This window comes from Sturnira hondurensis, unplaced genomic scaffold (genome assembly GCF_014824575.4).
Source record: "Sturnira hondurensis isolate 20B ecotype Veracruz unplaced genomic scaffold, ASM1482457v3 Scaffold0004257, whole genome shotgun sequence".
NCBI lineage: Eukaryota > Metazoa > Chordata > Mammalia > Chiroptera > Phyllostomidae > Sturnira > Sturnira hondurensis.
The window spans coordinates 3,071,301-3,086,018 of NW_028076888.1; the positions used below are offsets into that span (position 1 = coordinate 3,071,301).

The 14,718-nt window shown below is 55.0% G+C and overlaps 1 protein-coding gene across 1 annotated transcript in view; it reads right to left on the bottom strand.

Moving 5' to 3' along the window:
• The window catches only part of KAZN (kazrin, periplakin interacting protein), a 390,124-nt gene extending 384,839 nt beyond the window's left edge, over positions 1 to 5,285 (bottom strand). Inside the window, exon 1 of the mRNA XM_037045187.1 lies at positions 4,789 to 5,285. Within this exon, the coding sequence (XP_036901082.1) occupies positions 4,789 to 5,026 (238 nt within the window). The 5' untranslated portion in view covers positions 5,027 to 5,285. The remainder of the gene's footprint in view (positions 1 to 4,788) is intronic.
• Positions 5,286 to 14,718: the final 9,433 nt, after the last annotated feature.

Genomic DNA, 14,718 nt, shown 5'->3' on the forward strand with positions numbered 1-14,718 from the left:
CTGATGGATGGCAGGGGGTGAGAAGCCAATAGCTAATGCTCGCGGAAACCGATCCCGGAAAAGGCCTGCAAAGAACTGAGGAATCCGCACTGACTTCGCGTCCTGAGCTCTGTCATGAAGGCATCTGGGTCCATGTCCCCCATATACATAACACGCGATGAATAGGGCCAACACCCGGAGCTTGACCTTCTGGGCCCCATATGACTCGCACGGCGAGCAGGCGGCATTCCAACGAGCACTCCCCACCTGCCAAGCCCATCTGCTCCGAGCTCGCTGGCAGCCAGAAGTCACAAATTATAACCCACAGGATTCCTAAAAAGTGCCAGCAGTCCTGGGGAGGGGGCGGGTGAAGGAGTGGGAGGAAGGGGCCTTGCCTTACACGGGGCAGATACAGGACGAGGCTCCTACCGTAAAAATCCGATTGGCTTAGACTTCTGGTCCACATGAAAGAAGTGTAGGAAAACCTCAATACATCAGGAAAATGTGAAGGCATGAAATTAACCGGAACCAGAAACTTGACTTAAGGGGTCCTCTGAAGGTACTTTCCAAAGACGGTGGAAAGACAGTAAATAATAACCAATCAATAACTAATTTCAACCACGCCACACTGATCTGTAAGTAATCAATCTCTTTGTGACTATGCAAGGCGATTTTCGGCAAGAACTTCGAAGCGCCGGCTCACGAGAAGCCAGCAGGTTAGGAAGGCCCAACGACCCTGGCCGGGAAACCGAGGCCTGCGCTGTGTGACGAGCTGTCACTTCGGGCCAAGCGGACAGAAGGCCCCAGAGATCCCGCCACATTTGAAAAGTCCCTTTCTCAGAAAAGATAAGAGTCGACTTGGGGAAACAAGGGCAGAGGCAGGATGCACTGGGAAGGGCAGGACAAGAGCCAGGACCTCTTTTGCAAAGCTACCGTGACCAGGACTCCGCAGTCCACACTTGCTCCACTCAGTCCGAGGGTGACGTGCTCACCCCCAGTGAGCAGTCAGACCTGAGGCAACAGCCTATTTTAACGCCTGGCGAGAAAAAAATAGACCTTGCCTCTATTTACAGGAGTGTACCAAGCGGTGGGAAATGATGCTTCGCCCCACCCCCACCCATGCAACAGGCAGTCGATCCTCTCCACCCAGGAGCGGGGGTCTCAACACTTCCACTTGCACAGGCAGGTAAGTATATTATGCCCTTGAAAATGAAACTCCAACAAACGAATGGCATCTTACTGCGCATCGCATTTTACGGTATATGCGGTTAACACCTCCCTGGGTGGGGTGGGTACAGTGGCCCTTAACTGTTTCATCCCATGCAGCGCACAGCCACCCATGGGATCTAATATTAGTCATTCATCAGATGGAACATTTGGGAAGAAACAAATTGCTATCTTTTCCCCTCGAAGAGCAGCAAGGATTTTAAACACATTTCCCCCAGAGCTCTTAGGCTGAGGAAAACAGCTTAGAGATGTTACTTTAAACAACTCCGCTCTCTGGCTACCAACGGCAAGATGAATGGGGGCAAATGCGTGGCTCTGTCCCTTCCGAGGCTCCTTGTGTCCACCTGTCGAAGGCCACCTCGACCCCGCGGGCCCAGGGGACGTCGGCCCGCGGAGCCGTGAAACGCGCCCCCCCCCCCCCCCCCCCCCCCCCCCCCCCCCCCCCCCCCCCCGCACAGGCGCCCTCTGCGCTGTACGCCAGCATCCTCATTAGGGATTATCCAAGTCACTGGAAGCAGGGAGAGAGAAGATGGGCTGGCTGCCAAGCGTTCTCTCAACACAGATTCCGAAAGAAGATCCTGCGAAGTGTCGAAAGCCCAGATTTTCAGCAGTTTGCTCTCTAGACTCCGTTCCATAGCAACCGTACCAGCTCACAGAGGGTACCGACCAAGTTACTATTCTGTTTAAATGACACACTGCCTTAACCCTCGGGGAAAATCCAAGTTTTCCTCCTCAACGCACCTACTGTCGGATATCATCACGGGAACAAAACATCCAATGGTGGGTGGACGACTTTGTTTAATTCACTTTTGAAAAAAATTTTAAGGAAAACATTTGCAAAGGTATGTAGCAGTTTCTCGGCAGAGAACGCGAAAGGTAACTCTTCCCCCCATGACCATTTGTGCTAATATTATTAAAAGCACATCAGGATTCATTGACTATGTGCATAATGCCCTTTAGTTAAAAGACGGCTCACACTGTTGCATTTTGAAAGATGCTCATGTCATTCAGGAACCCTGATTTGAAAAGTGATAACTCAATAGCCTAAATACTCTCCCCGTTTGGGCCCACTGAACGGCACCAACACACAGAATTTAAGCAGAAGACGGATTGGGAAGAACAGTCAGGAACCAACAGGGACTGAGCTTTGGGGAGCCTTCCTGGGAGCACACCATGGAGATACATGAGGATACCCATCACCCACCCACAGGTGCAAATGAACTTGGGAGAAGCCACCGCTTCAGGAATACGGATGGACGCACTAGCAGAAGAAGCCGCCAGGCCACCTCTGCGGACGGTTTCTGTTCTAGCAGAATGCGGAGAAAAGGTCATGAGAAAAAAAAAAAAACCAGACAACACAAACTCACAGAGGTTCAATCACAGGGAAAGTACTGGGCAGGCATCCTGTGGCCGTAAATGAGTAAATGACGCCCCACTGGATTTAGGGTGGGGAGGCTGGTCTTTTCAACCATCACATCTGTTTAAATTCAGATCCCATCAATTGAGAGGGATAGGTGGCCAAGAATTAAGTTGAGTTAAAATTTTAACATTTTATTTTCTGATGGTCAGATGGCTAAGTGCCCCCTAGGAAAGGTGTTGAAAAATACCAGTGGTTCACAGAGGGAAAATCGGAGACGGGCCTTCACCCAGCCACCCACGGACAGCTACAGACACGGCGGGCTGCTAAGAGCAGGAGGGAGGGAGCTGGTGGTTTTGCATGTGTTTAAGGATGGCAATAGATCCTGCCTTTTGCCAGGTCCATTTCCAGAGCTTTGTGTATTTTTGTAGGAAAAGAGAAAAGAAAACAGCCCCCGGTTGCTTCGCATCAACAATCTAACCACGGGCTAAGTATCGCAGTTCCCAGGTTGTGTGGAGATCCCGGCTGCCGAGGTCCTTAGCGTGCTCCGTGTGCGGCTAGACCAGGTCTCGGATGAAAGCCGGTCAGCTTTTCCTTGGCCGAGGAAAGGGGCAGACAGCGGGCAAGGGGCCAGCATTGTTCAGGCCCCCTCACCATGGCTTTTGGTTCTTAGCAAAATGTCAGTTCGTGGCTACTTCTGAATGCTGGAAGAGTCCCTGCCTATAAAAGTAGACCATTGCCCTGCCCCCTCCCCCTCCCCAGGTACCAGCAGACCTTCTTCAACGCACGATGACGTAGCAAGGAAAATGACGGAATAACCAGACTACTGTGAAGCCAACACCAGGCTCACAACACCTTCCCAGCATTACATCATGGCGAGTTCGGCGCCCAATGACGGCCCCCATTCCTAGGACTCTAGACAGACTCCTGAAGCACCAAGTTAAGACTGGACTTGCAATTCAACACAGAACAGCTCGTGTTCAGGCTTAACATCTCACACCCCCAACAGGCACACCCTCCCTAGGAGTAGAAACTGACTGAGAGTGGGCAGCAATATGGAAACAGCCCCTGGGCACTTAGGAGAAGCCCTGGAAACCACAACGAAACCGGAAAATCCTTAGGAGTCACTGAGCCATTGGTACCTCATACTTCACCAAGTGACCCTCCTGGGCTGGATTTTCTTTTTTCCTGTTGCGTTCTGGATTTCAGCAGTTTGGTTGACAACTCAAATGCTATTAATAACCAGTGACACCCGTTTCTTAAAGGGCAATTAGGCAAGAAAAAGGGGGAAAAAAAGAAAGCAAAAAGTCTGAAAAGACAGCTTTGACCCTTTCGCTTTTCTGCTCCCAGAAAACAAACAGTCCATTCCAGGGCTGCTTCCTCCACCTTCAGCCCTGGCAAGGTGGGGGGGGGGGGCTTCTGAGCTCCATCACTGTCAATGTCAACACAGACCAGCTGTCTCTTTTCCCTCCTCAACTGCCCCGAGTGCCTTCACGCAGCCGCTTTCGTCTGCCCACAATCAAAGCCATCATTTCGACCCTAGCGCATCACTCAGCCTTTGAGATCTAAGATTTCTCCCTGGAAAGTGCTCTGGGGGGTTACATTTGCTGGAAATTTAAATCCCCTGCTGAGCAGGGGCATCTACTGTTGCGTCGGTATGTTCCCCCGCCTGCGCGATCAGATGGGGGGGAAATAAAGTCCAGATGCAATCGAGACGAAGGCTTTGGCATCCGTGGAGAAAAGTGCCAAGCGACCCAATCCCCTGCCCCAAACACAACGGCAGAGCCAGGAGCTCGCTCTCAGGGCGACAGTCCTTCCAAAGGAAGCAGGCTCCGGAAGCCAGGGTGAGCTGTGGCATTCGCCCCCGCCGCAGGTGGGGGGCAAAGGCCCGGGCATGAAAAGTTTGCCCACGGAGCTGGGGGCTGCGTGCCATCTAAAGGGCACTTTCTGCTGCCGGAAGGGGCCCGCGGCTGCGCCACGCTCGCACTGCCCAGGGCCGGTGTGACCGTGTGAACCGGTGCACACTGCGTCCGGGTTTTCCTTCAAGACAGCTGCCTGCAACTCCCAGCAGGGGAGCAGCGGTGGCCACAGCCGGACGGAAAGGGTTACGAGCCACAAAGCAACGCGATTTCACCCCGGGCGTGGGGGACTCCAAGCCTCCGGCCCCCTCCAGGCCCGGGTCCTGCTCACTCGCCTCTCCTCTCCCGGCGCCGTGCGATCCCTACCTTGTGCGCCGTGCTGGTGGTTCTCCATGTTCGCTGCTGCTGAGTCTGCCGCCGCGGAGGCGCTGGCTGCTGCTCCAGGGCCCGGGCCGGTGCCGGGGCCGGGGCCGCCGCCTCCGCTCAGTTCCGCCAGTCTCCGGTTGGTGGCCGTGAGTTCAGCTCGTAGGTTGGTCACCTCCTGGCTGGCCGACTGGACCGCCCCATCGATGCGGAGCGCGAGCTGCTTATTGTCTTCCATCATGCTCAGGATTTTGGCCTGGGGGCGAGAGAGGTGACAAAGAGCTGCATGATGCGTCGGGGGTGCGCGGCCGGGCACCCCGGCTCTACCTGTTGGGTCCCCCGCGGCCCGGCTCCCTCGCGCCCCGACCCCCGGGCACCGGCAGCGCCGGCTCCTCGGGCGCAGGAATGACAGCGGCGCCTCTAGCCGGAGTCGTGGCGGTAGCCGGGCGCTGGGGGAGGAGGAGGAGGGGAAAGAGGAGGAGGAGAAAGAGGAGGAGAAGGAGGAGGAGGAGGAGCAGCGATCACTGAGACCCCAGCGCCGAGAGCGCTCGGAGAAGGACACCGCGCGCCGCCCGGCACTCTTTCAATGGAGCCTACCATTCGGCGCGTGCTCCAGAGGGGGCCTGGCTCGGCCGCCAGGTCTCACCCTGGGCCTCTCGCGCCCCCCACTTCGGGGACACACCCCCAGGGGGCGGGGGCTGCAGGAGGAGGCTTGAAGTGGGTCGAAGTGGCGCCCTCCCCACGAGGGATGGGGAGCGCCTGGGCCAAGGCCGGCTTTTGGTCCCCTCCCTTGAGCGGTGGGGCGGCCCCCGCCCTGGCGAACTTGCGCCCCGAGCCTAGCTAGGGCTGGGGAGGAGGTGGGTGCTTGGGAGAGAGGGGTGCTTGGAAAAGGGGCCCCGGAGGGGAGCGGGCAGGGAGCTCCGGGGCTGGGGGCAGCCTGCGCGAGCTTGGAGTGCAGTTACTGCCTTGCAGGTTCCTTAAAATGCTGGGAGGAAATTGCAGCGGAGAGCTGGGCGGGTGCCCCGCGGGCCTCACTCTCCACCCCCTCCGCACCCCACCTTTACCGCCCCACCCCACGCCGTCCTCCCCTCCCTGAGCTCTCGGCCCTTCCCCAGAGTGGACCACTTGCGTCCTGGCCTCCCCTCGTACCTGAAACCCGGCGAGCGCGCCCAGGGTGGAAGGGTGGCCTTAGCTGGGTCCCAAGCTTCTTAGCTGGGGTGGGGTCGAGAGGGATGAGGCCTGGAGAGAAAGCTGAAGGGCGTCTGCGGGGCCTCCCCGTTCCTCCTCCTACTGGGAGTAGGTGCTGAAGGCCAGCTGCCTCAGCTTACCCACTCTCTTCACGGGAGACCTGAGGTAACCTTAAAGTTGATAAACCCATCTAGCGCCTCTTTCTCCCAGAGCACAGGCTTTGCATTTTTCACTGGGGCCCTGGATTCCAGCCACCAGATCTTGTTACCATAGCAAGCTTCATTCCATGCAAATAGGACAGTTTAAAGCAGCCAGTGTAACCCGTGCACCGCCATTCCAGCTGGCCAGCCTGGAGAGCGGCTCAGAGCCCACTGCAGAAGCCCTTGGTGTGCTCTTGCAGAGACCGAGGTTGCCCACCCTTGAGATTCAAGAGCATTTATTGGAAGCCTACTGTGTACAGGAGTTACCTCCTTGGAGTAAGGATTATTATTCCCATTTTAGAGATCCTGGAAGCTGAGGCTGTGGCAGGTGTAAGCAATTTAGCTAAGGTGCCCACAGGAATCAGGTGAAACCAGGACTGGATGTGAGTGATCACCTGATTCTGAGTTCTTCCCACTGCACCTTCAGGAGGCACTGGATGCTGGGTGATTTCCTCCCTGTTTTATAGAGAACCATAAACTTACACTTTGCTCCATCACACTACAAAGCTTTTGCAAGAGAACAGGGCAGTATTCGGTGGCAGCGTGATTTTCACTCGGTCCACTCACTCAGCTAACTGGTCAGCTGGAGAATGACCCTGACCTTAACATCACTAGCAGGAGTTCTAACCCACTGGGCCAACATAGGTGCTTAGACTGCTTGGGGTATTTGTAAGTCAGGATTCAGTTCTTTGAAGTTCTTCAGTGACGTCATGGAGGGACATCGGAATGATAGCCGTGTGGGTCTTCACGGGGTGGGGGGGGGTGGCATGGTGTAGCCCCAATGGAAAACAGTCTGCTGGTTCCCCAGAAAGTTGAATGTAGAATTACCGTATGACCCGGCAATGCCACCCCTCGGTATCTACACCAGAGAGTTGAAAACACATTCAGACCAAAATGTCTACACAAACATTCACAGAAGCACTATTCACAACAGCCAAGAGGTGGAAACAACTCAAATGTCCACCAAAAAAAGTGGATAAACAAATTGTGTTTGAGCCACACAATGGAGTATTAATCAACCATGAAAAGGAACGAAAAAGGCACTGGTACATTACCATGTGGATAAACCTCGAAAACGTTATGCGAAGTGAAAGAAGCCAGACGCAGCAGGTCCAATGTTACATGATTCCGTTTATATGAACTACCCAGAGCAGCTAAACCCTCAGGTGAGGAAGGCAGATTCATGTCTGCCAGGGGCAAGGGGGGCGGAGAGAGTGGGGAGTGACTACTTATGGGCACCTGGCTTTATTTGGGGTGATGAAAATGTTTTGGAAATAGGTTATGGTTGCACAATGGTTCACTTAATGTTATGTAAATTTCGCCTCAATAAAAAGTCAGCATTTATGCAAATACAAAAAAAAATAGAGGCTGTCCTGGGAACAAGCCTGAGAAAACAGCTAAGAGCAGCTCTGTTTGGAGAGCTCCCTCTATGCGTGTGTGCATGTTCGTGCACACGTGTGTGTGTGTGTGTGTGTGTGTGAGAGAGAGAGACTCGCACACCTCTGTTATAGCCCCCACCAGGAGGCGCTGCAATTTATCTGTTTACATGTCTGTCTCCCACTTCCTTCACTGTGAGCTTCTGTGTGGGAGCAGGAGAGGGGCCAGTGTTCGCGTTACTCATCTCCGCATCCTTGCCACCGAACCCAGAGTCAGCATTCTGCAAATGAAGGTGTGTGAGCGCGTTTGTGCCGTAAACAAACTCACCAGGGATTACTCATTTCCTCTTCCGTGAGATTATTCTCTCACACCAGCATTTTAAAATCCAGGCAAACAAAATACCCAGTGAGGGAAAGAGAAAGCAAAGATCCATTTCATGGCCCCCCTTCTCACTTCTCCGCCTCCTCTTCCCCAGCTGTGTACAGCCATGGAGCTTTCGAGAAACTCGCTTTAGAAACTCCTGGGGTGCTTCCTGGGATTTTAAAGAACTTTACTTTTTGATATTTTAAAAAAGGATTTTATTTACTTATTTTTAGAGAGAGGGAAAGGGAGGGAGAAAGAGAGGGAGAGAAACATCAATGTGTGGTTGCCTCTCACACGCCCCCTACTGGGGACCTGGCCCGCAACCCAGGCATGTGCCCTGACTGGGAACCAAACCGGCGACTCTTTGGTTTGTAGCCCGCACTCCGCCCACTAAACCACACCAGCCAGGGCTGAGATTTTTTTTCTTAACATGAAAGAGGGGCTTTTCCCAGCTGTGCCTCCTTCTGTTCACCCCCACACAAAGGGATCAGATCTCAAATGGAATCCATTGGCCTCTGTATCTACTTGATTTAACCCCCAAAGGCTTCTAGTCTATCTTTCTGCCCCCAACTTCCATCCCTGCTCCTCCCTAGGTGACCTCAGGGTAACAAACTAGTCAGGGAATCCCTGCCCGCTGCCATTTGCAAGGCCGCGCGCCCGCGTGAAGGCTGATGTGCACCCACGACTCATTTCTTGGGAGACACGTGTAAACTGCCGGGGGAGGGGCTCCAGAGCTGTCTGTCATCCGTAGCTCTCTCTCAGGGGCCACGACTAGGAGAACCCAGCAGTGCTGTGCATTCCGTTCCGGGCTCCGACCTCTTCACGTCCCTAAAGCAGCTCCTGCCTCATATCTCAGTTAGCTGATGGCAAGAACCAAGCCAGAAAATGGGGTCACTTCCTAGGGGCCGGCTGCCATTGCCCCGGTGTCCCTAGTTGTCATCCCTCCCCAGCAGCCACATGCCATCCAAGGCCCAGTCAGTGCCCTGGTCCTCATGTGGTCACCAGCCTCCACCAGCATCTGCTACAGGTCCCATCTTTCTTTCTGAGCAGAAGGAGCAAATGGCGCTGTGAGTGTGTGGCACCCGTCAGAGCTGGTCTGGGCATTTCGGAAAGTGCAAAGCCATCCTTGTCAGGAAAGGAAACGCTAATGGGAACCAAGGCAAAGAGCCTGACCCATGGCTGACAGCCACGCCATGTGCACGCCCCTTCTCCCATAAATACAGTGGCCTTATAATGGAATGTCCAAACTGGGGCGCTTTTGAAAGGGAAGGAAGGTGCTGTGGACCACGAAGCTGAGCCAAGCGGCGTAAGTTGGAACTGTCCCAGGAAACCCCATATACCGGGTTGTCCCATCCCAGGACCAAAGGAGGCAGTTTGGTCCTATGAAGCAACACTGGGATCTCTTCCTCCGGTGCCCTCGTTGTATGGAGAAGCGGGGGCTGGGAGACTGGAAGGAACCCGGCACCACAATGGTGAAGGAGGTGGGCAAGACTGAAACCAGTTTTCAGAAAGTGGCCCAGCACCTCACTGACATGTAACCAGCAAAATGGACCGTCAGGCTCTTGCCAGCCCAGCGGTGCATGCGGCGCCTCCCAAGTTCTAGATGGAGAAGAGTGAGCCCACGGCCTGGCACAGCCTGGCCTCTGACTCCACCTTGTACCACGCTCTCTCAGCTCACTAGACTCTTGTCCCTTAATTCTTTCTGACCTTAGGGAGTTGGTTGTCCCCCTTGCCTCTGCCTGGAACAATCTCCCTGGCATCTCTCTGCATCTCTTAGATTTAACATTCAACATTTCCCTATGTCATAGTGTGTATTGCCATTGATTGTTTGTATATTTTGTTTGTTTATTTAAACTCAAGGCTGAGCATTTGAGAGGTAAGTTGCCCTAAGTTTGGCTCCCTGGGGTGAAGTTTTTCAAACCCCTGATCCAGAAGTCCCCACGACCAAGCTGCTTATTCTGCTTTGTCTTGTAGTCCACGGACTGCAAAAGAAATCGATGCCCTTTTCTGGAGCTAACGTGATGACTTCTGTCCCGTGCACCCCGATGCTCAGGCTGAATGCACACCCCCCCACCCCCCGACCACTACCACGCGCACCCACTCAGCTGCTCTGCAAGCCTCTTGAACTCAGGGCTCTTGTTCAGCTCTTCTTTCTGCTTCCCCTGCCCGGTGCTCAGGAGATGCTTCCCCAGAGTCTGTGGCCGACGGAGCCCGTGCGCTCCTCCACCCCCATAGGTTCACATCTACAGGGACACTTGCTCCTCTCTTTCCAACCCTTCTCATCTTCCGCCGGCCCCAGGAATTCCAACCACATCTTCCCCAAGTCCTTCCAGATCTCTCTTCTTACCCTTTCCCTGCAAAAACCCATCAGGTAGAAGGGGCTCCTGCAGCCTGTGCTGGGCAGATTCAGATACTAAGGATGAGAGGTTTGTCCTCACCTCACAGGTGCGTGCCTGTGTGTCCTCTAACTTTGAAATCCACGTGTGGCCCAGTTTTCTCTCTGACTCAATCAGGGACCTGGTTGCTGTCTGGCTAAGGAATAGAAGGCAGCATTCATGTGCTCCCCTTCAAGGTGAAGTTCACACAAAAGACCGGATGGGAAAAGGGGGCATCTGGAAGAGAAGCCAGGGTGTGATGGAGCTTTGGCCCACTGGTTCCTTGGCAGGCCCACTGGTTCCTTTGGCCCACCGGTTCAGAAGCCAGGGAGAGCTGTGGTCCTGCCTCCCGGACTTCACCTTAAAGGTCACATCCTGAGGGCAGTGTCCCCTGCCAGGCTCTGTGAAACACACCTCTGGCCTCAGGCTGGTCCCAGTGCCCCTCGAAGTGAAGAGGGAGCCCCTGATGTGGAGTCCGCAGGAGGTGCTTGCTAGAATGCACAGCTTGGGCCCCACTCCCGACCCAGGAGCGACTCTGGGGAAGCCCTGGGTTTCTGCGCTGGCAGCGAGCTGCCCAGGGGTGTCCAGTGCACGACGAGGTTGGGACTCGCCGCCCTGGGAACCCAGGCTCTCACTGGGCACCGAGCACACGGCGAGTCTGTCAATGCGAGGAAGGCCCCAAGCCTCAGGATCCGCCACCAGGGCTCCCGGCTCTGGCTCTTCTGCACGCTGTCGTCCCGGGTCTTCCGCAGCCTGCACCAGAGAGTCCCCAGGGAATCGCCCTCCTATTCCGCAGATGGATGCTCTGGTTATTCGAATTGTCACAGGCACATCCCAGCCCATCTAGGAGATGCATCTTTTGTGCGTTTACACGGTGCACTTTGACTGAGTGCATTTTAACAAGTGCTCTGAGGGGGAGGGCGAAGCGTCTCTGGCGGGGCCCCCAGGTCTCGGGGCTGTGGGTGAGAAGACNTGGGACTGGCCGCCCTGGGAACCCAGGCTCTCACTGGGCACCGAGCACACGGCGAGTCTGTCAACGCGAGGAAGGCCCCGAGCCTCAGGATCCGCCACCAGGGCTCCCGGCTCTGGCTCTTCTGCACGCTGTCGGTCCCGGGTCTTCCGCAGCCTGCACCAGAGAGTCCCCAGGGAATCGCCCTCCTATTCCGCAGATGGATGCTCTGGTTATTCGAATTGTCACAGGCACATCCCAGCCCATCTAGGAGATGCATCTTTTGTGCGTTTACACGGTGCACTTTGACTGAGTGCATTTTAACAAGTGCTCTGAGGGGGAGGGCGAAGCGTCTCTGGCGGGGCCCCCAGGTCTCGGGGCTGTGGGTGAGAAGACTGGGGGAGGGGTGTGGGGCCGTAGATACAGAGAAGAGTGGGCAGGAGGCGAACCCCCACAGTGAAGCCATATTCCCTTCCCCGCCATGTCCCCCGCCCTCCCACCACTAGTCACCCTTATAACCATATCATGAAATGAAGGGATGGGAGGAAAAGTGGCAGGAAGACAAACCAGGGCAGAGGACTGTGGTGCTCAGGGGAACGGCCCGCAGCCAGGAGACGGAGAAGTGTGGGCGCCGGTGTTGACAATAGACATGTGTGTGCTCTTATCCACGTACACAGGGTCACACCCCGCATAGTGACATTCGGGCCACAACAGTGGACCACACATCTGACGATGGTCTCGTAAGATTAAAGTGGAGCTGAAAAATTCCTATGACCCAGTGACGTTGTGGCCGTGGTGACGTCATCGCCCAATACATTGCGTTCGTGCTTGTGGGGATGCTGGTGTGAACCAGCACGCTGCGCAGTCAGCGGTACACGTGTTATTGTGCCTCCTCCATGTGTAGATGTGTTTAGATGCACAGATGCGCTCTGCTGCGTTGCAGTTGCTGCCCTACTCAGTGCAGGTTTGTATCCTGGGAGCAGCGGGCCGTGCGGCAGAGCTGGGTGCACAGTGGGCTCTGCCGACAGGTTTGCGTGAGTGCCTCCGTGGTGTTGGCACAACGACACAATCGCCTAATGACACACTTCTCAGGACCCACCCCGTCATTAAGCAACACATGCCTGTCTGGGGGTGGACACAGAGCACAGTCATCAGGGTGAAGTGACAGTCTCCTCTGGGCTTCCCCAGCAGCTGCTCGGCTAAAGGTCAGCAAGCTGGCCAGGCGCCCCCCTCCTGCGTGTGTGTTTAACCGGCCAGAGTCCCTTCTGCGTGTTCTCCATTCACAGGCAGTTCTTCAACAATCCCTTCTAATTCAGAAGCCACTACGTACGAGATAGATAAATGTTAGGCCTACATACTAACCACAGCCTTGCACTCATAAGCAGATATACTGAAAGCACATATATCTTGGTAGAAGTGCAGTTTTTTCTTTCTTGAACGTTTTTTGATGTGTTTCTGGTGGGGTGCGGTGTGGGGATTACAAGAGAATGTGCATGATGGCCTGGGCTCTTGGCTCCTGGCTGGGTCGCAGCCCCCACGAGTGACGGTGGCCCGACCGCAACAGTCAAGCAAAACGCAAAACCCCGAGACAAGTACGTCCACCTGTAGAAAACCATCACTGCACCCCAAGAACATGCCTGACGCCCAGGTCTCTCACTGCGCCTCCCGCCCTCTCATGTCTTGGCTGCCTCCAGGTGCTGGGAGCTCCCTCACTTTGCAAAAGCCCTCCGAGCCATCTCTGAAAGGTGCCTCCACACCGCTAAAGAGAACACAGACGAGTCTGCCAGTCATTCGATCTTCAGCGCGGATGCCTCTTCTCAGCGCAGCCCCCTGTCTGCAGCCTACTGGCTGGAGAACGCTAACTGACGTCAACAATGAGCTCACCCTTCTCTGAGGGCGAGAGTTAGGGGAAAGCATAGGCTCCGGAGTTAGACAAGGGTTCAAGTCCCAGCTCTGCCTCTTAGTAGCTGTGTGACACTTGGTGAGTTACTTCACCTCTCTGAGCCTCCGCTTCCTCATCAACAGAGCAGGATAACTACCCACTCCATAGGCTGCTGGGGAATTAAACCAGACAATGCACGAGAAGGATTTGGCAGAGGGCCTGGCGCCTGGAAAGAACTCAGTAGATGCAGTCAATGGTGCAGATGTGGGTGACAGCGGTAACAGAGAAGACGGAGATGATGACGGTGAGGACGGTGATGATGATAGTGATGCTGACAGTGACAGTGGTAAGGGCAGCTCCCATGCTTTGGGTGCCTTCTGCAGCCTGCCTCTGGGCTCCTCCATTCACTTCCACGAACTCTGGCTGAACCCGCCGATACTGAACACGGGTGCCCCTACCTCCTTTCAGCAGGTCAGGAACAACCTCACGCTCAGACCGTTGGCTCACACTTGCCCAGCTGAAAGGGAGCAGAAGCCGATCCAAGCCCAGGTGTGGTGTGTCTGCGTCTCAGGCCTCTGGCTTGTCCTTCTTCCCCATTTCCCCTCTGGAACACACCCCGGTCTCACCCCTGCGTGCACCGATGCTGCGCCGAGGGGCCGTCTGTGTCCCTTCCAATCCCACGCCCTTCGTCCTCTGCAACAGGCGTTGAGCTGATGGAGAAGCAGGTGGGGGAGCCCCTCCTTGCTGACTGGTGCTTTAGTTCCTCCAGGCCCTGGGGACCCACTTGGTAAATTAGTTCCTTTGGTTCATGAAATGGTACCCAAGTGACTTGAAATACTTTACAGACCTACCCTAAGTGGGAAATTTATTCTTTTCTCAATGATGGCATTATTCCTGTGGTCTCCATCCTATAAAAATTGTTTTCCCTGCTTTCTAGAGGGAGCGGGGTTGGGGAAATAGGGGTGCGAGCGTTCTCTAAGAGTAGTGCCTTTGGCCCTGGCTGGTGTGGCTCAGTGGATTGAGCGCCAGCCTGTGAACCGAAGGGTCGCCGGTTCAATTCCCAGTCAGGGCACACGCCTGGGTTGCGGGCCAGGTCCCCAGTTGGGGGCGCACGAGAGGCAACCACATGTGGATGTTTCTCTCCCTCTCTTTCTCCCTCCCTTCCCCTCTCTGAAAATAAGGAAATAAATAAATAAAAGGAGTAGTGCCTTCAACACAGATGCTCTCTTGATAAGAAGCAGAGAGGGGATTTTCCAAGAATGGGATTTTCAGGATCTCTTTGTCTCCATACTTGCATCTCTCTCTCACTGTTTCACTAAATGTTTTAGTGGAATCTTCAGCAGGAGATTCCCCCCCACCTATGTCTTCTCCCGCTTTGCTTGGGCTCTCATGAGTGTCTGCTTCCCTCCTCTTTCATTTCCTTCTACTCTTAGGTGACTTTTGCGCTAAGAACCCCCTGAGGACCAGTTCTCCCTCACCCAGATGGTGAAGGACGGTGTGACCCCTCCTCAAGGCCACAGGGGAGACACCGTGCCAGGCGCCAAACAGCTAAGGAAATGAAGATTCTAACGCCCCTCCCCGACCCACGACAAAGACATC